The sequence below is a fragment of the Truncatella angustata genome (assembly GCF_020726525.1).
Source record: "Truncatella angustata strain MPI-SDFR-AT-0073 chromosome Unknown BKA67scaffold_2, whole genome shotgun sequence".
In the NCBI taxonomy this organism is placed as follows: domain Eukaryota; kingdom Fungi; phylum Ascomycota; class Sordariomycetes; order Amphisphaeriales; family Sporocadaceae; genus Truncatella; species Truncatella angustata.
The window spans coordinates 192116-215758 of record NW_025763382.1 but is presented as its reverse complement, the minus strand read 5'-3'; the positions used below and the strand labels follow the sequence as shown (position 1 = coordinate 215758).

General features: G+C 49.9%; 8 protein-coding genes across 8 annotated transcripts; 4 read left to right on the top strand and 4 right to left on the bottom strand.

Moving 5' to 3' along the window:
* Positions 1-864: 864 nt before the first annotated feature.
* Positions 865-2709, bottom strand: BKA67DRAFT_654606 (triose-phosphate transporter; the record flags this gene model as incomplete). The annotated part of the gene is made up of 2 exons (XM_046106586.1): positions 865-2181; positions 2257-2709. The coding sequence occupies 2 exons, from the start codon at positions 2707-2709 to the stop codon at positions 865-867; spliced, it is 1770 nt and encodes a 589-aa protein (XP_045960493.1).
* A 1081-nt stretch (positions 2710-3790) lies between these two features.
* On the top strand, positions 3791-5838 carry BKA67DRAFT_551388 (uncharacterized protein). The gene has a single exon (XM_046101740.1). The coding sequence runs from the start codon at positions 3933-3935 to the stop codon at positions 5700-5702; it is 1770 nt and encodes a 589-aa protein (XP_045960492.1). The 5' UTR covers positions 3791-3932; the 3' UTR covers positions 5703-5838.
* A 1597-nt stretch (positions 5839-7435) lies between these two features.
* BKA67DRAFT_512964 (pyridoxal phosphate-dependent transferase) lies at positions 7436-8842 on the bottom strand (the record flags this gene model as incomplete). The annotated part of the gene is made up of 2 exons (XM_046097521.1): positions 7436-8540; positions 8595-8842. The coding sequence occupies 2 exons, from the start codon at positions 8840-8842 to the stop codon at positions 7436-7438; spliced, it is 1353 nt and encodes a 450-aa protein (XP_045960491.1).
* A 1806-nt stretch (positions 8843-10648) lies between these two features.
* BKA67DRAFT_514687 (Endonuclease/exonuclease/phosphatase) lies at positions 10649-12603 on the top strand (the record flags this gene model as incomplete). The annotated part of the gene is made up of 3 exons (XM_046097666.1): positions 10649-11330; positions 11383-12203; positions 12262-12603. The coding sequence occupies 3 exons, from the start codon at positions 10649-10651 to the stop codon at positions 12601-12603; spliced, it is 1845 nt and encodes a 614-aa protein (XP_045960490.1).
* Positions 12604-13254: 651 nt separating this feature from the next.
* BKA67DRAFT_672008 (uncharacterized protein) lies at positions 13255-14580 on the top strand (the record flags this gene model as incomplete). Its single annotated transcript, XM_046108707.1, has 2 exons — positions 13255-13923; positions 13984-14580. 2 exons carry the CDS (start codon positions 13255-13257, stop codon positions 14578-14580), a joined length of 1266 nt encoding a protein of 421 aa, XP_045960489.1.
* A 255-nt stretch (positions 14581-14835) lies between these two features.
* Positions 14836-16256, bottom strand: BKA67DRAFT_551384 (uncharacterized protein). The gene has a single exon (XM_046101739.1). It carries the CDS (start codon positions 16126-16128, stop codon positions 14974-14976), a length of 1155 nt encoding a protein of 384 aa, XP_045960488.1. The 5' UTR covers positions 16129-16256; the 3' UTR covers positions 14836-14973.
* Positions 16257-18114: 1858 nt separating this feature from the next.
* BKA67DRAFT_551382 (uncharacterized protein) lies at positions 18115-18871 on the top strand. Its single transcript, XM_046101738.1, has one exon. The coding sequence runs from the start codon at positions 18278-18280 to the stop codon at positions 18824-18826; it is 549 nt and encodes a 182-aa protein (XP_045960487.1). The 5' UTR covers positions 18115-18277; the 3' UTR covers positions 18827-18871.
* Positions 18872-21807: 2936 nt separating this feature from the next.
* Positions 21808-23442, bottom strand: BKA67DRAFT_590406 (uncharacterized protein; the record flags this gene model as incomplete). Its single annotated transcript, XM_046104588.1, has 1 exon — positions 21808-23442. The coding sequence occupies one exon, from the start codon at positions 23440-23442 to the stop codon at positions 21808-21810; it is 1635 nt and encodes a 544-aa protein (XP_045960486.1).
* Positions 23443-23643: the final 201 nt, after the last annotated feature.

Sequence of the window (23643 nt, the reverse complement as noted above, 5' to 3'; positions counted from 1 at the left end):
GCCGCTGTTGGTTGGTAAGAGACTTTGGTCAGCTCAATGAAGGCCAATTGGGGTCGAGGCCGATGAAAAAAGTACGCGAGGTGGGTTCTACATACCTCTTGAACATCTTCAGAGATGACAAGCAGCAATTGAGGATGGGGTGGAAGGTGGTGATGGAATATGGGGAGAGGAAAATTGAAGAGATGAGGTCCACGACAAAAACCTCAAGCAAGCTGGTTCTGATCGAGCCTTTCTTTGCCGAGAAGCTCCGTGCTGGTCCAAGCTCGGCTCACGTGACCCGCTCCGAAATTTGGTGCAATCGGGTAAACATGGACGGTGGGGACTGTCCTCTCGAAGCTGTGGCAACAGTGGGAACTTTGGACGGCAAGTTGCAGTCTCCATACTTTTTACTTTTATTTTTTTTATTCCCTCTACTGTAGTCTACTAAAAATAAAAATAAGACCTGCACCACTCAGACTGCCCGTTGAAACAGCTGTCCCAACCTTTGCTGCAAGTGGGAATTGCTACGACACAACATGCCACCATCAGCGAGGCGATGTATTCACCCACCACCAACTGTTGAAGCCCCACTTTGGTAGCATGACTTCCTGCAGGTAGTAGCAGAAAAGATGAAGAAGAAGAGGTATCCATTGACATTTACATGATACTCGCACATTGACACCGAGCTCGACCAGATGGGCCAGCACCCAAAACTCCAAATCCGCTTTATGCCTGCTTTGTTTGGCCAGTGACAGGTCATGGACCAATATCCCAAGTGTCTATTTTATGTAAAGAGAGGACCCTGTTGCCTCGAGTCCCGTAATCAATCATCAATCCATCTCTGTATACATCATTTCATACATGAAGAGCCCCCACACAGGCATCTCAACTCACACGCTGCGGCTGATGCACCCGATCTTGAAATCTCCACGTTTCTTCCTGTCGAGTCCCAGGCGCCAACCACGCCGCGCTGCTGTTTCCTCTCTGCCGTCCGCCGGTCCCGGAATCGTCGTTCTTCTTGGGATCCTCGCTTCCGCCGTTGACAAGCGCCGTGCTTCCATTTGTATAGGCGTGTGGGTTGGTGCCTGCATTCACCACAGCCGGGCTCTCAAACACAGGCGCATTCTGGCTGGCCTGGAATGCGCCCTGCGTGTTGAGCGGGAGCAGCGGCCGATCGGCATGATTGGCACTGAGCATACGGGCACGCTTGTCTGCCTTGTTCCTTTCGCTCGACCGGTCGTACAAGTAAAGGCCGAGAAAGGTCAGTGCGATTCCAACGGCCTGCACCCTGGTCGTCTTGCTTCGGAACCAGATGATAGCCACCACGATGACAAACACTCGCTTGATCAAGGACGCTACCGAGTACGTCACGGGTGAGACCATCGACAACAGAACAAATGCCAGGATGTTCTGTCCAAAATGGAAAGTCCCGTTGAAAAGGAACTCCAAGAAAAGGCGGCCATGGTCCATGCTGTTGGCCTTGCCAGACAAATCGACCGACCCGTCCGAGAGGAAATCCTTGATAAGCCAGATACCTTCTCCCCAAAACCAAAGGGGCGATGTCAGGATAAACGCCATTCCTGAGGAGTAGCACAAGAGGTTCAGCTTGTCGAGCTTTTGCGACTTTGCTGAGTGGCCCTCGGCCTCAGCTCTTGCGGCCTCGTTGAAGAGCCTCTTCGAGACAATGTTTTGGGTTACAAACAGGATTGTCGCCAGAAAGGCATAGATCAAGCCCAGCATTTCGCCCCCAAACGTGTGATTGCCCGAACATGCCAACATGACGCCAGCGGTGAGAGGAATAAGTGAATAGTATGTCGCCATTGGATACTTGATGTTGAAGAAGAACCGATAGGCGAACACTGTAAACAGGGGCGATAGGCCCTTGACCGTGTGTACGAGCGAGACAGGTATTTTAGAGGTAGCCGATGCGCTCAAAAGATGGCCGCCGATCTGGAAGGCCGCCAAGGGCAGCGTCGTACTGATAACATCGCGCGACGGCTGTCGGATTGGGTGCTTCAAGGCCGGTATCGAGGTTCGCAGTTTCGGGAAGACGGAGGCCAGCCACGACGATGTGATACAATAGAATGCGACAAGGAAGAATTGGATCATGGTCAAGGTGGCCGGCTTGTCGAACGCATTCAGAATCGACTTGGACGACGTATTGGTCAAGGCAGAGGACATGTACCACATGACACATAGTATCTACAGGAACGCCACGGTCAGCATCCGGATTGGTGGCAAGTGATTCATTTCAAGGTCAGGGACAAGATGACATACGATGAGCTGCCAGGACAATGGTGCCTTCAAGGCGTCGGCGATCTCGTGAGCGTTTTGGCTGACACTGCCATTCCTATCCCTAATAGTTCGGAATGCCTCCGATATACTCTTCTTCCTGCCGTGTGTATGTCCTTGTGCCTGTCCTTGTCCTTGTCCTTGTCCTTGTCCCTGCCGCGAGGGGCCGGGCGGGCCCATCTGCCCCCATCTTACACGACTTTCTCGTCGCGGCTGCCACCTTTCTACTGCGGGCGCAGGGCCTCCGTTCAGACCGTTAGTATACCCGCGGGCGGGGGCAGGGCTTGGTTCTCTCCAGCCGTTGTTTGCAAACATGGGCGCATCGATATGGTCAGGAAACTTCTCGAGTCCGCTGTCGCCATCTTTTTCGGACTTGGCAGGTGTTCGCGACACGGACGGTTCGCGCGAATACGAACCCGACGACGTCGAATGCGGCATCTCGAGGAGTTGTGTTCGTGGGGCGGATGGTAACGAGCGACGGACTTCGAAGAAGCAAAAAATAGAAAGGGAAAGATCGTAACCTTAAAAAGGGAGGAGACGGATGAAGTGGAAGGTTTCACTGAACCATTGCTGTAGATGTCTCGGCTCTGGGTAGCGCTTTCAGGTAATCCGGGGTAAGGAGTTGGGATTGCAGTTGGAATTGACGATGGCTCATGCGCAGGTATAGGATGTGCTATGTATGTAGGCGGTGGTCATGGAGTGGGAAGGCGATAAGAAACTCCAAGGTAGCGCAATCGGTCGAATGTTCATAAAATTGCATATGCGCACTGATACGAGTTACAGCCGAGAAATCTGGAGATGAAGAGATGTTGGATGGAGTGACAGTCGCCCAGCGCCGCGTGTTCATCCCTGTCGCAACCACTGACGCGATCGGAAATCTTGCGTCAGTTAACTTAGTTAGCTCTTGTATGAAAAAGAAAAGAATGAAAAAACCAGGACACGGCTTTGCGCCACAGGGGAGCACGATACAATGCCATTTCACGTCTGTACGTATCATGGTAGAGCGGCGAGTCAGGTTTTGCTTATCCCAAATACCCGTACATTCCATCCCGCACGTGATAGATAAGCTCTGATCCTCGAGTCAATTGGACCATAAGTATACCAAGTATAGAGTAATTGTGGCATGTTACCGGATTTGCTAGTATCCGGGACCAGAGAATATCTGATTTAGACTAATGATAGAATGTTAAGGAGAGAATGATCTCCCCTCCCAATAGGTCAGCCTACCAAGTTCCGCCAACTACATAACTTACAGTTACTCTAGTCCAGCACTAAAGGTTAACCTAGGGAGGTCGAGCAAAACTGTCCGTTGTTCAAAGTGTCCGAAAGTAACTTGTACCGCAGCTCAGATTCCTGCTTGCCTGGCTTGGTGCAATGCGAGACTACCAGCTTCAGCCACACTAAAAGTTCGGGGCACGCTTTTGTAACGGAGCATTGCACTTGCACTGCACTGCGGCCTGCGAAACCAGCCAGCTGCAACAGCTCACGCGCCGAGCAACACTCATCACGGTCCGGCGCATCAGCCTTGAAGAATCCCACGCAGTAGGTGTCCTGCCCCGGGCTTGTTAAGACGATATGGCCAAACCACAGATGAGCAAGAACCAGAGGCGCCGCGAAAAGAAGAAGGCTGAGAAGGCTGAGAAGAACGCTCAACCTGAGGTATGGCCCGCCCTTTTCCTCCGCGCGCAAACATTTCTGACATCTCGCAGCACCCTACGCCTGTCGACGATTCGCCGGAACCCCAGACGAATGGCGAGCATGTAACAGATCAGCCAAATGCCACTGAGCCAAATGGCGTGGCAGACCTCCAAGTCCAGAAGGATGCATCCATCCCCGATAAGACAGAGCCCGATGGACCCGTCGAGATGGAGTACGACATTGACGATCCCGCTTTTGCCATGTACAAGCACATCTTCACCCACTTCGGTGTTTCGAGGGAAGAGGACGACATTGCCAAGGAGGCCAATGCTGGCAACCAGGGAGAAGTCTTCTTCGACGACGACGACGAGATTCCCGACGAGGACGAAGAGACCGGACCCAAGAAGCTATCCAAGAAGAAGCGGAAGCAGCTCAACAAGCTCTCCGTGGCTGAGCTGAAAGCGCTCGTCACGAAGCCTGAAGTGGTTGAGTGGCATGACACCTCTTCCCACGATCCACGCCTGCTGGTCCAGATCAAGGCTCAACGAAACGTCGTGCCTGTTCCCTCACATTGGTCCCTGAAGCGGGAGTATCTATCCTCCAAACGTGGTATCGAGAAGTCCGCTTTCAAGCTTCCCAAGTTCATCGCAGACACCGGTATCGCAGAAATGAGAGACGCAGTCCTGGAGAAGCAAGCCGAGCAGAGTCTCAAACAAAAGCAAAGGGAGCGCGTACAGGGAAAGCTTGGAAAGCTCGACATCGATTACCAGAAGCTATACGATGCCTTCTTCAGATTCCAGGAGAAGCCGACCTTGACGCGGTTTGGCGAGGTATACTACGAGGGCAAGGAGTATGAGACGGATCTGAGGCATCTTCGACCCGGCGAGATGAGCGAGACCCTTAAGGAGGCACTTAGTATTCCTCCGGGCGCTCCGCCGCCTTGGTTGATCCACCAGCAGCGCTTTGGGCCCCCTCCCTCATATCCCTCTCTTCGTATTCCTGGTCTCAACGCTCCCATCCCACCAGGCGCGCAGTGGGGCTTCAACCCTGGCTGCTGGGGCAAGCCACCGGTAGATGAGTACAACCGTCCTCTCTTTGGTGGTGATATCTTTGGTATCATGCAGCCTAGTCAAGCCGCACCGCCCTCGGGCGAACCTGTGGAGCGCAGCCTCTGGGGTGAACTACAACCACCCGAGGAAGAGTCTGAGGAGGAGGAAGAAGAGGACGAGGACGAGGACGAGGATGAAGACGAAGAGGACGTTGGCGCTGGTCTCCAGACACCTTCCGGCATGGAGACCCCTGGTGGTATGAAGAGCAGTGTCCCTACCGAGTATGGTACACAGACCGAATCCATTGGCGGTGAATTCGATCTCCGCAAAAACAAACGTGGTTATGAGACCGAGGACAGCACGCATCCTCGCTCCGCGTACACTGTAATTCCAGAACGTCAAGCACGCGCAGAAGGTTTCTTCGGCAGTGACAGAACGTATGACCTCAGCAAGTCTGGGCACGGCGATATGCGCGTGCTCGGTCAAGACGAAGACAGGGGCCAGAAACGCAAGAAGCCCGGCGACGTTGATGTGGCTCTTGATCCCGAAGCTCTCGTGTCCGGAGACGGCATCAGCAAGGATGAATTGAAGCGGCGATACGAGGAGAGTAGGCGCGAAGAGGGCCCTGGCGCTCAATGGAACAACAGGGCCGAGGGTCTTGATGAAATGATTGCTAATGAGAGCCGGAAGAGACTCAAGCGAGATGAGGAGAAGAGGGATGACAGGAAGAAGTACAAGTTCTAGGCATTCATACTCGTAGTTCAGGCCGTTGGGTGTATAGGCGTTTGTGTGCTGAAAACTGGGTGTATCGCTAGGGCTTTGAATCTGTATAAAATTTGTGATACCTCTATTAATAACGGATTCCTTGTGCTGATACATACTGCCGACAGTTCCTACTCGCTGGAATCCAATCACGATGGCGATAACGTCTGTGTTGTTATGAAATTAAACAGTCCAGGGCCTTCAGCCAGTTCGGTGTCACGGTTCCCGCGAAGCGATCGACCTCCATCCCCAGACTACCAGCTTCAACGTCCGATATCCTATGCGAGATGACGGTGTGGTCTTGGTAGGGCGTCGTCGCGCCCGCCGGCTGCTCATCGAACAGCAGCTGCAGGGGACTCCTTCGGTCCGATCCAGGGTAGTAGCTTGCTGGTGCCCCTGTGAGCCAGATCAAGTAGCAAGCCCTTGGCCAACCCCGTCCCCAGGCCACCATCCGGCTGGAGAGCCGCTGCTTGTACGGCGAGCCCTTGGCTAACCAGTGGCTTAACGGGACAGTCGGCTGATTTGTCAATCCGAGAACGATGGTTTGCTCCCTTTCTGGTCTTCTAGTACTGGTGAACTTGACCTGTGCTTTGTGCCGGCTGAGACTCTAGTCTGAGCAATGTAGTTCCCCGACAATTTCCTCCTGGTTGTCAATAGACCAGTCTGATGTCGAGTGTCCGGGTCAACAGGTCCAAACCACCCTCCCGGCTGTGTTGCTGACTTGAAGAAGGGCGAAACCCGGCGGCAAAGACGCCATTGATACGTAGCAGAGCACGAGATGAATCATCGTGGACTTGTCTAGCATATCGCAGGGCTATAATCCAGAATTGGCCGGGAGGGACGATATTGGCCTATCATTCTTTCGGCATGGTAGAGCTCTGTTTGCAGGCCTGTTTGTGCGTTAAAAGGGGCAAGTAGGCATAATTACAAGCTGATAGACCTCAAAGCTTATAGCAGTTGCAGGGTAACGACTGGAAAACAGAAAGCGAAGACGAAGAAAGTCGAGTTTATACGAATATAATCAGTAAGTTCAAGCAAGCCAGTACCTAAACATTGAGCAGCAATTTATACTAGACAAATTCCCCCCGAATTTATATATATAAGAGAAAAAGAAAAGAAAAATAATCACAGGCAGTTTGTTGCTTCCTTTGAGTATGATGTCTTGGAAAGTCTCAGTCTGTAGCGAGTTGTGAGGCGTATGCATAAGATAGCAAATTCGTACATCTAAATACTTAGGATAAAAAATGAGATCCAAAATTTTGAAATCTCTAGTCTTATTGATGAATATATACATAGATGGAACACAGGCATATTCAGCAGGACATGTCCATCGGTTGAAATATCGTGATGAGGTGTCACTGGTCTATTTTGTTCAGTAATCCTCATTGCCGCTTAAAAATCATTAACTGTTGCAATTCACGCGTTATATGGTTGCGAGCTTGAGGTCTCGGCGACATCATCATGAATTATCTACGCAGGCTGTGTCGTTCAAAATTAAGCGGCCACACGGTTGATTCCATGGCAATCGTTGTCGTCTGAGTAATGGATAGTTGAAGCCTTACATGAAGGGCTCATCATACGGACTATTTGGATGCTCGTAACCTAGAAGCCTATATACATTTTTTCTGCCGATGACACCATCGACGAAGCTGCTTGACTCCAGCTCTGTGGTTAGCTAAGTTCGTCAACAAGGCCTACCATGGTGGCAACGGTTCCTAGACGATAGTTAAAATGTTACTGTGTCTTTCCACGAATTTCTCGACGCAGCTAACAAACCGGTCCAACTCTTCATCCGGCGTATCTAAAATCAACGCAATCATTCCTCTTCGGGTCGTCCAGTACCCTTCTTCTAGCATCTCTAACCAGAACAAATCTTTTAAGTCGTATTTCTCTTTAACATCATATACGCATTGTATGTCCTCCGCTCCGCTCTCCGTAATGTGCAGAGCCGACATGGAACCCAGACCTGTGAAGGATAGCTTTGTCCCTTTGGCGATGGACTGAAGCCTCTCCCGGAACCTATCGCCTTTCCCATTGAAAGCAAAATTGACTTCGTCTGTATACACCTTAGAAAGCCCGGCATAGCCGGCATGCATGGTCATGGTATTGTTGTTGAAAGTGCCCGAATGTGTCAATGATCCGGGAAGTCGTGGATCGTAAACGGACATTATATCAGCTCGTCCTCCAAAAGCTCCAATTGGAAATCCGCCACCGAGGTATTTTCCAAATGTGGTGATATCGGGCTTCAGTCCCATAAGTTTTTGGATACCGCCAGGCGCAATGCGCGAGGTCATCACTTCGTCTAGAACGAAGACGACACCAGCGGATTTCGCTTCTTCCTGGATGGTGCACAAGAACTCCTTGGTACCTCGAAGACATCCGCCAGAGCCCTGCATGCCCTCAACTAGCACGGCCGCAAGATCGGGAGTATTCTTGATGAGTGATCTGGTCGCCTCGATATCGTTGTACTTTCCAATCACCCAATCATCACGGTCCACGTTATTCTCAGCAACCTTGCCATCACCGAACGACAAGACAGCACCATGATAGCCACCACAGAAGACGAGGACCTTGCGGCGGCCAGTGAACTTCTTCACGCCGTTGAGGGCGTGCAGATTTGCCTCAGTGCCGGTATTCGTGAAGCGCAAACGTTCAAGGCCAAACCGTGCACAGATCAACTCGGCGAATTTCTGCTCCTGGACGGTGGTTGAACCCAAACTCAAACCAACGTTGTCGAAGGTAGAGATAATTGCCTCGCGGATCACAGGATGAGAATGTCCATAGATACCAGCGGTCAACTCTCCCACGAAGTCAACATACCTGGTTTGGGTTAGCACGTGTTAACCGGAAATATCTATCTGACTCATCACTGACTTGTGGCCATCCTCGTCCCAGACATAGGGACCCTTTCCACATTTCATACTCAGAGGGAATGGAGCTGTGTGTAGCAGTGTACGAGTGTTACCTCCCGGTAGAATACTAGTGGCAACCTCATGCTGTTTCTTTGAAGCCGGGTTCTGTTCCTCGAATCGTCTGATGGCAGCAGTCACTGCTTCTTTAGCTGCCTGGTCTGATGAATTTGCGACAGTCTTGGCCTGTACCTCGAAGGTGCTGTCGCCCATAGTATCTTTCAGCGCAACGGGGGCCATTCCTGAAGTAGAAGTAGTTTACGACTCTATCCGCAGTCAAATAATATCAACTTTACACTATTCCTGAAAGTTGGTCAGGTCTATACAGCGTTCCGACGCCCAGTATAGTAAATGGGTAGTGGAGGGTGCTAACTCCACTGTGGTGGTACCATCCCCGCGTTCGGAGCCCTGCTTATCGTCTGGTGATTATAGGTAGTGCCACACCTGAATCTCCGCAGCGGCATCGGTGTTATAGTTCAATTACAAAGAAACAAAACTGGGATTCCGCTCGTGTTTACCATATACAGAGATATCGTTTCGGTTTTGTAATGTTATCTCAAACCAGGCCCAAAATATGTTACGGCGAAAGACCATGATCATGAAGATCTGAGTATGTGGGTAGTCGACATAACACGTAAAGAAACGATGAACAGAATTAGCAACACCAACAATTAGTTTTTAAATAAATGTTAAAGATAGCTGAATCTAGTCACCTGGACTTTTGGTTGAAACCCGGAAATGACGGCGCAGTACTAGCAATCAGACTCAGTATTGTTAGTGCAGGAGCACGTGTCCTTGAAGGATTTAAACGATACAGTGTGTTCTTTGCTTTCAATTTAGAACATGTAATGTAAAGAGAATAAAAAGGGAATAAAAAGTCAGGGCTGGTAGGCTATAGTGTGCAAATATGGCGAAAGCTTGTACTTGGATTTAAATGTAGAGCTTGGTGTCCGCGGTCGGCTGTCCTACTAAACAGCAATTGCAAGAATTCATCGCATGTTTTCTCACTTGCTTGATAACCGTGCTATCGACACTGATATTGATTGTTCGTTATCTTACATCGCTTCATGGCAGCCGAAACGAGTTTGACTGTGGCCATATCGAATTGATGTTGAGAATGGTCTACGTAAGGAAACAACAAAATCCACTGATAACAAGCTTCACAGGTCCAGCTAGACTATCGAGTCTCTCGGAGATGAGCATTAAAGACAGATAAGTTTCGATTTCGTTGCCAAGGCTGATAGATGACAGGCTTCTGGGATCAAGATTCTATGCTGAATGTTGTTTACAGCTGAATAGGCGTTGTTAACTGAAGATAGGTCGTGCCGGCGGTCTCCGGCGCTCCACTTCCTTTAACGTTTCTGGCGGGGCGCCGTGTGAGCATCATGAACTCGAGTCTAAAATCGAAATGCTCATGCTTCTTTATTGCTCTCAGAGCAATTTCCACGAATAACTGCGAATATGGACAGGCCCACGTGGTCACGTTCACCGAGCACGACTCGACATGCAGCAGGGGAAACGTAATCAAGCTGTCCTGCTTTTCCATCTGTCCATCCCGCTTTCACATGGCGATCTTTCAGGGGAGCCACTGCGAGCAAGCGAGTCCGCCAAGATCTCCAGAGCCCCAGATCCGATCATTTAGGGTTCTTAAGGTTGCTGCCGGGGTGGACCACCTTCGCTTTCAGGTAAACGCCATGGTGAGTAACGTGCTGTCAATTGGCCAACTCGACTGGCTATCTAGATGGGAACAGGGATTAGCATTAATCTTAGCCGGCGCCCAATAACCATTATTTTGTTGTCCTTTAATGCTAGGTCCTCAGCCTTGGCATTGCAGAAGGCTCTTGGCCGGGCAGCCGCAATAGTTGTAATGCAAGGACCACTACTGCTCATCTCCGCGTACCGAGACCTATGGTGTGATGGTACATATAATGCCGGCGTCGCCGCTGCTTCTAGAGGTGGGAGATTTGTTGCCATCCCGCTACCCCTCCAGGTCCGATTGAACACTGCCAGGCCGACACTATGAAAGGCGCAACTTCCCTGAAGTGGCTCGCCACATCTCTTCTTGCCGCCAGCGCCTCAGCTGTGACAATCGAAGAGATCAACGGCAACAAGTTCCTGTCGCCCTACAATGGACAGAATGTTACGAATGTGACAGGAATTGTAACCGCCAAGGGTCCTAGCGGTATCTGGATCAGATCCGTTGAGAAGGGCACTGATCCCAAAGTCTCCGATGCTGTCTACGTTTATGGCAGTGCACTTGCCAAGAACACCTCGATCAGCACGGGTGATGTTATCAGGCTCAGCGGCAAGGTCAGCGAGTATAGATCATCCAGCGCATATTTGTATCTTACAGAGATCGCATCGCCAAAGGTAGACGCGATCTTGGAGCATGGCAGAACCGTGGAGCCGCTTGTCATTGGCAAGGATACTTTGAGCCCACCAACTGGACAGTACAGCAGTCTTGACAGTGGCGACGTTTTTGGACTACCAAACAATCAATCTCTGATCTCGGTAGTCAACCCGGAACTGGATCCTGAGAACTACGGACTGGATTTCTGGGAGAGCCTTGTTGGTCAGTTGGTCACAGTTGAAGATGCTGTCGCAATTTCAAAGCCGAGCCAGTACGGTGATCAGTGGGTTATTGGCTCCTGGGCCACTACCGGTGCGAACGAGAGGGGTGGCCTGACGATCACCAGCAAAGGTGAGCAGTTCAAGTCCACCATGTCTGTATATGTCATTAACAATGAACTTAGATGGAAACCCGGAAGCCATCAGAATTTCGGACCCTCTCGATGGCTCTGACAACCCTACGGAGACCAAGTTTGGTGACAACCTCGGGTCAATTACAGGCATTGTTACTAACGTCTACGGATTTTACGCCATTTTACCTCTTACGAATCTGACCACTATCGAGTCTGCGTCACCTGCTTTGCCGGACGCGACTACTCTTGTCAGCGATGGTGTTTGTTCTGGCCTGACTGTAGGAGATTACAATGTCGAGAACTTCTATCCTGGTGATACAGCTCACGTATCGGCGGTTGCTCATCACATTGTCGACTACTTGTTGACACCTGATCTCGTGTTTATCCAAGAGATTCAAGACAACAATGGCGAGACCGATGACGGTACGGTCGCATCGGATGTGACTCTGTCCACCCTGACTGCTGCCATTGCAGAACTGAGCGGCGTCACCTACAACTTTACATACATTGCCCCAGTCAACGATGAGGATGGCGGCGCACCTGGTGGCAACATTCGTGTCGCATATTTATTCCAGCCTGATGTGCTGCAACTACGCAACCCCAACCCCGGCAACTCGACCACTGCGAATGAAGTACTTCCCGGCCCCGAGCTTCTGTACAACCCAGGACGCATCGACCCAAGCAACAACGCTTGGGGTAGTAGCCGAAAGCCTTTGGTTGCTGCCTGGGAGACCCTCGACGGCAACAACACTTTTTTTACCATCAACGTCCACTGGGCTTCCAAGGGTGGCAGCTCGTCGATCCAAGGAGATGCTCGTCCTCCGGTCAATGGTGTTGTTGCTGTCCGTCAACAGCAAGCCGAAGTTACCGCTGTAAGTTGAATTAGACATTGTCAATTTGTGTGAGAAGCGTTGACTGACCTATGCTCAGGCATTCGTTGCCCAGATACTTGCCGAGGACGCAAATGCGAAGATCATTGTGGCCGGCGATTTCAACGAGTACCCTGTCGTCCAGCCCATTGAAGACTTCCTTTCGCTTTCCGGCCTCAAGGATCTTGATATCGTAGCTGGCATCCCAGAGACTGAGCGCTATACATATCTTTATGATATGAACTCACAAGAGCTGGACCATGTGTTTGTCAGCCCTGCTCTTGCTAGCAGCTGTGCGAAGTCGCAATTTGAGCACATCCATGTCAACACCTGGGTCTCATATGACAACCAGGTGTCCGATCATGACCCCAGTGTAGGGAAGTTCAACCTATGCAAGTACTGAACAAATTTTGTGTACAATCATTGTAAACTATGAGGTAGATGAAGCATATGAATTAACTTTGGTGACTTCACAATTGACCGTTGTTTCAAGCTTGATCATCCCCGTCTTTTGCGTACTTAATCTGCAATAACCAAGTGATAGCGCTCTACGTTTTGTGTACGCAGTGTCATTTACTTTTAGGGTGTGAAAGGAAACTTTGATTGCACGTGATGACCTAGGTTATTCTAACTCAAGTTATTCCACTCCGTTGTTATTCCAATTGTGTTCATCTACTGGAGCCCAGTATTTGCAGCCTGGCAAGCGGAAAGGCTGCAGTCCTCCCAGTGTTGGGTGCACGAAGATGTATTATACCAATCAATAATAATGGGTCTCATTTTACAATGGTGTTATTGAGCGACCATGCGATGCTAGCCATGCATGAGCGGTGTTTTCTCTCTAATACACAACCCCAACTTCCTTAACGACATCAAGCAAGGACTGCCAAAATTGTCTGGTTCTGAGAATCGTTTTCAGATGATATCCTCTTTATTTTCCAACAGCTGCCCTTCCAACGAAGCCAGTATCCGTAATCGCGGATCGCTTCTTATTTTTCTTTTTTTCTTTCTTTTCAACCACGCCGCCAGTTGACAGTCGGATTGCAGCGTGATCAAGATGAATGGTAGGGACAGCCCTCCCTGGTACTGCTTTGATGGCTTTACCTTTTTTGCCAAAGCTCAGGCTGCCAACATTGACCAGCTTGTTCTGGAAGCCCTTTCGGCCACATGTCACATCGGTTATTTCAGCCGTGGTCTCAGCGACGAGGAAGATTACGACCCAAAGCTACTGGCTCTTCTGAACCTCTGTGTTCTCTTCGATACGGTTAATTATTTTAAGCCATACATGGCTCACATCGATTTCTGGAGGACCGTCAGCGAAAAATGGGGGCTTCTACCGGACTACAGGATGACTCGACTTCTCATTCACATGTATTCGGGTGCTAGGGAGACTTTTCTTGCTGACTTCAGTGGCAATGCAGCACCAGAAGCCTCCAAGAATATCGTTTCCGGCCTAAGTGTTGAGTTGGGCAAGATTGTGGACGAGTGGCGTGCTATGTATAAGAAAGACTACGTTCTCCTTCGAATGAAGGCATACGAAGATCCCGATGACGACCTGGCGCAGAAATTCGAGCTAGCAAAACGACAGTGGAAAGGAACGCTTAGTGTATCAACATGTTTATTGCTGATGCATGCTCTTGAAGCTCACGAAGGAGCTGATTACTCGAATGGCAAGCAGCTTGTTTCCCATAAGTCAGATACCAACCATTCTGATGAGATCGATGAGGTCTGTTAATCACCAATCCATCTCATTGTATATCATCACTGAGCTGATCTGAGGGCACAGGACTCACCTGCCAGCGACAAGGAAAGCGAATCTGACCTCGAACAGGAGCAAACCGATGTGAACATGGATATTGACAATTACAGCAACAACAACCTGTCCCCAGTTCTACGTGCCTTTAATTCAATGCCAACCTCATCCGTGGAGATTGAAAAATCCCAGCGACATCATAAAAGTGCTGGCTACGACACCTTGTTGGTAACTCCCACAGTTTCGCCCCTCACGTCACCTAGCCGAGAAGAGTCGCCAGCCTCAATTACAGCCGACGACGACTACGACACCCTTGAGGACTCTGAGACGAACTTTTCAGCAATTATGCAAGATTCAAACAAACTCCCTGGTACTCTTTCCTCATCCAGTTGCCCTAACACCTTATGTGGAGAAGCTATAACCCGTTCTCCCAAGAAGGTGCACTTCGAGCTCCCAACCCGCCCGGCTCCTCCAGGCACCAAAACCCTCTTTCCCAGTAGCAAGGATGCCGGCGAGGGGTCTAATACTGCCGGTGGTGCTGGACATGTAAGTAAATGGTTTTCTTTTTATCCCTCGCCATCACGAGGAAGTCAGGCTCAGAGTAATGCAGGCAGCCGCGGACATTGTTAAAGACGAACGTCCCGAGTGGCAGAAGAACGGATACACGTATCCTGATGCGGAAGACACCACTCAAATTAACGGCTGCAAGATTGTTGGTGGCCCTCTCACCTTGGCCGGTATGCTCAGTCGATACATGGACAAGGAGCGTGCGAGGGCAGAGGCGGAGCGTGAGAAGGAAACCCAGAGGGCAGAAAATTCGGCAGACGCTTAACAAGTGATCGGACAAGGAATCGGAAGCTGTTCTCGATGGTTTACAGAGGAATGTGATTGATTGTTACAGTCTTGCTAGGATGTGTTGAGACCTTGCTCCTGCGTTGACTTTTGATTTTGTGGTCTAGTAACAGAGAGCTTCCTAGAGTCTTACATTGTGCACTATATATTGCGCCTGTTTCATGCACGATTTTATTTGAGGTGAATCTGCCGCCACCATGTCCTCAATCCTTGCACATCGCACCAAGTAAATTGGACAGGGTTCTCAAACCACCATCTACCACCACCGCCAGGTCTATCACTAGCATATTTCTTCAGACTTCCGCCATCGAATCTATGATTTTTTACACCGAGTAACAAGACAACGCTGCCAACAGATGGCGTGAACTCGTGAGCATCCAGAAAGATGGTCAAGTGAACCTGCTTCGGTGTCGATGGATGAGCCAGCCGAGCCACCCGCTGATTGCCCAGTGGTAGCGTCGAAGCCTGGAGATCAGATATGGATGCAATAACCGCTAAAACATTGGTCGACCAGTTCTGTTTGTAAGGAAGATTAGGTATTGAGCGAAGTGGTGTGAGTTTGAGGGGTTTCCGTGGATCGACATTGGACCATGGCAGGCGCTGAGTGTCGAGAGGGACAGAATAGTCTGACGACTCCTCCGTCTGTGCTGCGATCTCTTCTCGCTTTTGGGTCATCTTTTGTTCAGGAATATTCATGACCTCAAAGTCGTCATCTGCATCTGCAACTTCTTCCAAAAAGCCTGCGTGAGGATGTGGTGAATCTGCAGCGGCTTCTTGAGGTTCAGGCCGAATCTCAGGCTCTTCGATGTCTTTGTCCTTCAATTCTTGAGTCTGCATTAATACATGCTGCTCTGGATTTGCAGATTTTTCGGCGTCAAGCATAGCAAGTAGCCTGTTGTTCCAGCCTACTATAACCAAATCCTCCACCATCAGATAGGCAAACATGGAGGCACCAGCATCTATCGCCTTCTCGACATTCTTCCCAGCCTTTGAGGCTTCTGGCTCAATGTGCGCCAGATCGAAGCTTTCCAGCTTCACATAAGACCCAACAGCGACATCTCCACGATCAACATATCTATGCATCTCACCCGCAAGCAGGGCCTGTATGCACAGCTCACCATCTCCTAGCAGCAGCCGTACACCGCGCCATCGTCTTGACCTTGAAGCTTGGAAGATGTCGATCCCTTCGACCAGGAAGACAGACCCTGGGATGCAGTAGCGGGTCCGGATGAGATCCGCGATCAGGGGTTTGGGGGTGAAGGGTTCCGACACGAGGTGGGTTATCTCTTCGGCGGGCGACTGCAGAATGGGAGAAGACGCGGACATGGGATTCCTGGTGCTTTCATAATCATTGTAGCTGCATGTTTTGTGTATTTCTTTTCTGTTTCGTTGCTGGTCATGCAGGAGGAGTTGCTTTTGTGCTTCCCTATGTTGACGTTGAGCGTGTCCCCAAGTCGCGTCTTTGTTCTCGTGGCGTGAGTGGGGTCCAATTCTAATTTAATCTTCGCGTCAAGTGCAAATGCCCCTTTAAGTGAATGCTGCTGACACATGCCTCCCCTAGATAGACAAAGACTATTTTTCGGCCCGCTGAGGCGGCTGAGCAGCACCTAGATCTCTGATCCTTTTCTATTCTTATCAAGAACCACGATGTTTAGATCCGGGTAAAAACTAGATCAGTCTGGTGATTCTCATTAATCCTTTGGCATTACTAAAAGACGTGTCATTTGCACGATGGCATGACTGCATCCGACTAGATCGCTATCCATTTAGTATCAGGTAGGCTTTCGCAGACCAGAAACCAGCCGAAAATGGTGTGTTTTGCGCGAAGGGGCCATACATGAGGAAGTCCTTGAATGTCAGGTCTAATCAGTAACTACTATCGACATATGTGTTCTCCCACGTATTGTGAACGACATTCTTCAGCGTCATCTGCACAATCAACACCTGAAGCATCATAAGCAAGATCTGCACAGACTTGATACCTTTCATTTTTTTTGGGGACATGGCAGCACTCCGAAATACCTAGGCTGTATACAAGCCCGGGCTTGTTAGATGGAGGTAATTGCATAACATGCGTGCATATTTCCCATCCTTATGTCGTTGAGGCTCTTGTGGAGATGCACAGCCGCGGTCCGGGCGTCATCCTTCAACAATCAAAGCTATTTAAACCTAAGAAAAGATGGATGCAAGCATTTATCATGTCAGTTGCGGTCCAATGAATGATAACCATCTGGTGCCATTTTAATTCATAGCCAGTTGACTTCTATGGGTTTGGATGGGCAACATGACTTCAAGGAAATAGTTTCAATCCAGAATTTTCGGTGCCGGTCCATCGGCGATGATGGCGAAAACAACCCAATCGACATATCCAGACGAGTTCGTGAAAAGTGTTAGATCATTAGAGCAATACTCAAAGAGCATGAAGCCACAGTTTTGGGTAGAAGGCGAAGTGATCCCGAAAGCTGCGTCGAAACGAAACAGGCGATTACGACTTCAGCATGCTCAGAAATACTTTGCTACAGGCCACCAAGGTCAGCGACAAGGTATAGACGATCCTTCCAGGTTAGAGATTGTCTACCTCCAGAACCAGTGGCTCGAAAGATCTACGACGAGCAACATAGGAGACGTCCTCAGCAGACGGGAATTTGACGATAGTGATAAACAGGCTGTGTTACAAAACGAGCCAGGAGGCTTAAAGAGAAGCTACACGCATACGCATATGGGAGGACTCAGATGGCACCAACGGAGAATGACGTGGGTAATGGTTGGGATGATCGTCGTGAGCCTCGCCGGTACGGCTCTTGGACTGACATTCGGGTTGGTACGTAGAAACGAGAACTCGTAAGAAGCTCCGCTTAGTTTTGAGAGCTTCTGCTAAAGAAATTTCCATAGCTCGAGCTCCTGTAACAGTACGGATTCATGCAAATCGAGTCTTTGCAGTGGGACGATATGTGCTCAGATCTTGACCGCTGTATCGCATAACGACACCGGCATAGTAGATATCTTCGCTACAGCGAAGGATGGTAGTTTGTGGTTTCTAGAAACGCAAGGACGCGGTAATGGCAACTGGATCAGCCTAGGAGGGCAGCTTCTGAGCCAGCCTGCGGCTATACATTGGAACAACTCCCAGCGCCTTGATGTGTTTGGCGTCGATTCTACGAATGGTGTGGTCTACAAGACATTCAAAAATGAACAGTGGGGTGGTTGGAGCAGCCTCGGCGTGAACGCCGCCAGCGCAGTTTCGACATGTCGTCCAACTTGCAAGACGGATCGAGCCGACATATGGACTTTGACTAGAGCGCTCACTGATCAAACAGTATTGCACAATTACTGGAATACCGATATTGATGACTGGGTTGACAATGGCACACATCCAGGAGGTCATAACTGGGATCCTGCATCAAGCCTATCACTGACCAACCCCACAAACTCAACTCCAGCTGTTGTCTGTCGTGATAACGAAATCATATACGACATGGCCATATACGACGAAGGCACGTCAGCTGTATTACACCGCCAATGGTCAAGCTCACAGTCTCGGTGGCTAGGCTGGAACAATCGTGGCGGATCATTCACTGGTAATCCGGTCTTGTTTTCTCCATCAGCTGACAGAATTGACTTCCTTGGAATTGGGATGGACTCTGCCATGTACCATTTCACGTGGTCTTCCACATCTGGCTATACCGAGTTGAAAAACCTCGGAGGCAATTGGGCAAGTGTACCTTCAATCGTAGTATCTGGAGAAGACCGTTTCGATGCCGTTGCACTTGGGACAGACGGGAAGCTGAAGCAAAGAGCACTGATTAATTCGACATGGCAGGTTTCTTGGCACGATTTGGGAGCAGACGCGCGGAGCGCACCGTTGGCCGTGAGTTTCGAGTCAACAACGAGTATTGGAGTGTTCGCTATAAGCAAATCAGGAGAGCTTCTTCGAGGAGACTACCGCATAAGTGCGGATAGCAGTTGGGAAATTATGTCTGAATTTCGTGGCATTGGTGGCAACTTGACAGAAACATGGCTATAGACCAATATATAGATAGTCCTTCAATCAGAAATAATACGACAAGAGGTCATCACAATGTTTAGAGGTTTACGGCAAGACACACTACAAGAATTTAAGCTACACAGTGGTAGCCTTGCATTGAGGATGTACAACCTTCTTTATAAGCTATTGAAGGCTGCGTTGATTAGATCTATACAAAGGTGATGTTAAGGTTCTCTTACCCGGCACAGCCTGCCGTTCCCAAGGGATTGGTGGTTTGAGGCGTGCATATGCCGGTTCGCACTACTGGCCGTGATTACGGGATAGAACAAGTCCTTGTGAAAATGGTGTCTTCCAGTTCGAGTAGCTTTTCATACTGTTGCTGTAGAAACTACGTTTAAAGTCAGACTCTGGACAACCGGACGCCGCAAAATAGTCGCAAGCACCCAGCCTAAAATCACGCATTCGTTACTTGCCACTGCGGGTGGATCATCTGCCCGCTTCTCATACTTCCTTGACGGTAACGTTCGGCGATCAATAAACAGTTTGCATAACTTGGAATGTGTTCTCGTGCCAAGCCAGATTGACTGCATTTTCGAGGTGGTCGAGAGACACATTCTGCATATCCGAAACCATTCTCGGGTGGAAAGGGGTGCGAGCCAGTAATCGAGTTGTCTTCCTGCACTGGTTCTCGTGAAGCAACCGAACCGAGCTGGATAGTTCGGGTTCCAGTGCGGAAGGCAGAGTTCCAGCGTAACACTATGTCAATGCATTTGTGGGGAATCAGGTGTTCACCAGAATCTCAGACCTTGCAGCAGTCTTATTCGAGCTCAATATCAGTCGTTTGAAATGCTGTGGTGACGATCATCAGAATGATTCGACAGGTCAGGGGATAGGAGTGAGACTCATCACCCACTTCGAGGGAAATAGCTAGGTCCATCCGGCTACCGGCATAGAAGCAGTCGTTGGTTACATATATCAGCAGTATCGAACCCGACAATGCCTGATGCATTGGAGTGTGTTCCAGTCCGTTGCAGAGGTGGTGACCCCGGACGTGTTGTCCCCACAGACACGGAGAGCCCAGAATAAACCAGTTTCCTCGACAGACTTCGGCAGCGGTAAACCGAGCATCGGATGTAACGGCTTCTGGTGCCAAGACCTGGTCGGAAACAGTACCAAACACCGGAGTCGTAGGGCCTTGGCCCCCCGCCCCAGAAACACTTGGAAGCGAAAGTCCGCGGGAGACTGTCACTTTTGACCTTCATGTTTCATGGCCTATGCCACCGTTGGCAAAGGCGGTCCGACGGAGTACGACATACACCAGCACATTGGTGCGTAGTAATATGCATGCGAGGCGCCTAACACATTCAGGAAACCCGCAAACAGCTGAAAGCTCCTTGTCCTGAGGCAAGAGTTCGGTTTGCACTCGAGAAATCAAACCAGGAGGGGAAGCACCTGTAGGCATCATAAACAATGTCATGCTTGTAGCATGAGTACGGTCTCGAGATGTCATCTCAAAAGCAATGGCTTCAGCCAGGAATCGGGCGGCATACTATGGGGAAAGCAAGATGATATGTGAAGTATCGCGATTTGCACCCCGTCGCCATGATATCTACTTAGATCTGTGCCAGCGCCGGATTGAGCGACGAGGAAGGTGCTGATGCCATACAGATGTAAACATCAGGGGAGTAAGCCGCTCTAACTTACGAATGACGATAACGACACAACCAAAACATTTCGATGGGATGTTCTTGGAAAACATCTAATATTCGATTCAACTACGTAGATTTTGCAGGAGCTTTCTTGGGTACTAGCTGGAGCACGACTGGCATTCGCGGCTATTGAAATATTCGAATTAGACATGATCTGTGATTGTTCTAGCCTGCTCCTGCTAGTTTGTCCATGACTCGATGGAAAATTACCGTTCCTGAAATAGACAACAAACAGGGTGAGCTATTTTAGCTTCCCAGAAGCACGATTTGCTGAGCATCTCGAAATGGGCTGGATGGCAGGCGGTGGAAACAAGAATTGGCGCAGCGGTCGGTCATTACATCTCGCCTGCTAGTTCGTGCAGCAATTCTTGTGTCTACCAGCGCGGCAGTGCTCCAACCTGCATTCGCGCAAGCCGTAGTTTCATACCGTCGAAGCAACAAAATCGCAGACCAGCTCCGTCAAGTCAGTCTCCTTTCGTGATATCGGAACTTGGGGACATCATTAGGAGTCACGGTAGTTTTCTTTTTGGAGTTGTTGTTTTCAAGTGTTTATTCGGCTAGCCAAATCTCTATGTACAATGACCCGAATATCTGGTTGGCCTTTATCTTCCCGTCTCGAGCACTTCGATGCCGGGTGCAATTCCCATGCCAGTATGTCGGCTATCATTTCCAGCAATCGTACCCAATGGCTTCATGTCTGTTTCCAATTTTCTTTTCTTCTCGTCGAAACAAACCCCCCAAAAGTCATTGTACAAGCCCCATACCCCAGGTAAAACGTAATTCTATACAACCAAGTTGTCCAAGCCCAGCAAAACTCTATTGTGTACAACTAAAGATCGTGAAATGTAGAGATTTGGCAGTTATAGTTCGCAGAGGCAGGTCGCCTTTCCCAGAGACTCCAATGTAAATGTGCCAATAAATGATGCTGTGCGTTGTGCCGCCACCGTTGAACTCCGGACTCGCCGATGCTCGGTAAAAATGTGAAATAATTGCTGTATCAATGATGAATGGTAGGTGACGGAATGAAATGAGTGGCTGGATGGAATTATGCATTAACATGCTGAGTAGGGAAACGGGTCGTTGTGGAGAAGCCGGCGCTTGATTCCAAGGTACACACCCGGACCCGAATCAGCTGGTTTTTGTCGGTATTTGGAATGGCGCGAGAGTCAGCTGAATGAACTCAGTACATGGCGCCAGACAGCGACCTGCCTAGATGACAGCTGCGTTGCTATGGTTCAATGCTGGTTGAAAGCGCTGCCAACTCTTGCCATCGCCTTGTTATATCATCTCGTCTCCGCCCAGAGGCGCATCTCAAGGAAGCCAGACCAACTCGATAATGCCATCGCTCTTAGACATAGGATTGCCGTTGAGGTCGACCCATCTCCAGTCGTCGCCCTTACGGACATAGATCTGGCTCACAGTATTGTCGTCGTTGACTCTGGCCTCTTGCAGGTCCCAGCTGATCTTGCGACCAGTCTTTAGCAGACTGGGCCTCTGGGGATCGAAGACGTAATCCAGATTCCAGCCCTTATCTTGGGGAGCCGCAGCGAATGTTCGCTCCATTTGTGCGAGGTTGAACTTGGTGCCCAGGGGGTACTGAGCAACACTGAAGCTCGTCGAGATAATGAAATCATCGGCTGTCTGGAAACGCATAAACGTGCAATCCTCACCACAGATGTGGGCGATCTTGGTGTATTGCCAGGGCATAGCCGAGTGCCAACCGCCGCCCTTGAAGTGGTGGAGAGAGATTGGCTTGATACCAGACTCGTAGAAACCGGATGGGTCACCGTAAAGGTCAAGCTGGTAAAGACCTCGCATGACTGACAGACGTACGTCGGTGTTCTCATAGATACATTTTCTCAGCAGGATATCACCCTGAGGTCCCCAACCAGAGTTGGCCTCACGGATTTTCTCGTCGGTCTTGCACGTATCGTAGTCATCGGTAACTTGCTTAGCCAAAGGCACCGACAGGAAGACGCCAGCGCCTCCGAAAGCCTGGGAGCCGTGTCGGTCAACGTTATTGACATCCTCTGATAGGGTACCAATGTAGAGCGGGTCTTCTGGGTCATATTGCTCGAACTTCTTGGTCAAAGCATGTACGCTGGGGAAGAAAGTGTCATCGTCGCAGCTGACCAGCCACTTCTTGTTGGGGCGTTCTGGGTGGTTGTAGAGCGTAGGAATCAAAGTCAGGTATCGAACTGCCATCTCCATGCGAGAGTCCGAGTGATACACGTCAACGTCGATTCCACGTTGGTCGAGGACGGTCTTGGCCTCCAAGATTTGTTCCTCTGAGGCATCCAGCAGCAAAAGAACTAGCTTTCCACCGTTGGAGTTGCCTTTACCGTCAGTCAACCAGTATGTCCATTCGTCAACGGGTGTGGTTTTGCTCGAGTTAAATCTCTTAAAGGTAGTCGAGACACCAAACATAAAGTCGGACAGGTTACCGGTTGAAGGATAAGGTGACTGAGGAACCGGAACCTGGAGAGGCTCCAGACAAGTCTCCTGGCCATAGTTGTTGGGGTAATTGGAGTTGATGGTCTTGAAGCCGGTAGGAAGGAACTCTTGGCCCAGCTTGGTGACCGACTTTCGGGGGATCGGTTCGCGGTTGATCTTGACGTAGCGCTTGAGGTACTCGAAGCCGTCTTGGAGATCGTACGTCTCTTTCAATTGATTCATGTAATCTGTGTTTACGCTGCAGTCCATGACATGGTTCGTGACGGGTACTACATCCGCTTCAGAAGCGACTGGTGCATCTCCACCAATTGGCTGTTGATAGGTCGAGCCTTTCGTCTTGGGCGTAGCCGCTTTGATGATTTGTGTCGTTACATCGTCCAATCGATCAGACTTCCATGTGAGTCCGAGGAGTATGAGCAAGGCAACAGCGAAGAGTACACATCTGGAGAAAGGGTTTCTCAGAGTGAAGAACCGCTGATGAGGAGCAGGCATTTTCGCGCCCATTGTAGTCTTCTCAGCGCTCCTACCAAGAAAAAGGAGGATCGAAACAGTCCGGTTTAACGAGCAGGGCTGAATGGAAGAGCTACTCTGGCCCACTTGTCAAAAGGGAGGGGCGAGGATAAGTAGTAGTCTTTGCAGGTTTATGAGGAACCGGAGCGAAAGAATACTGCTTCTGATTTGGCTGAGCACGTG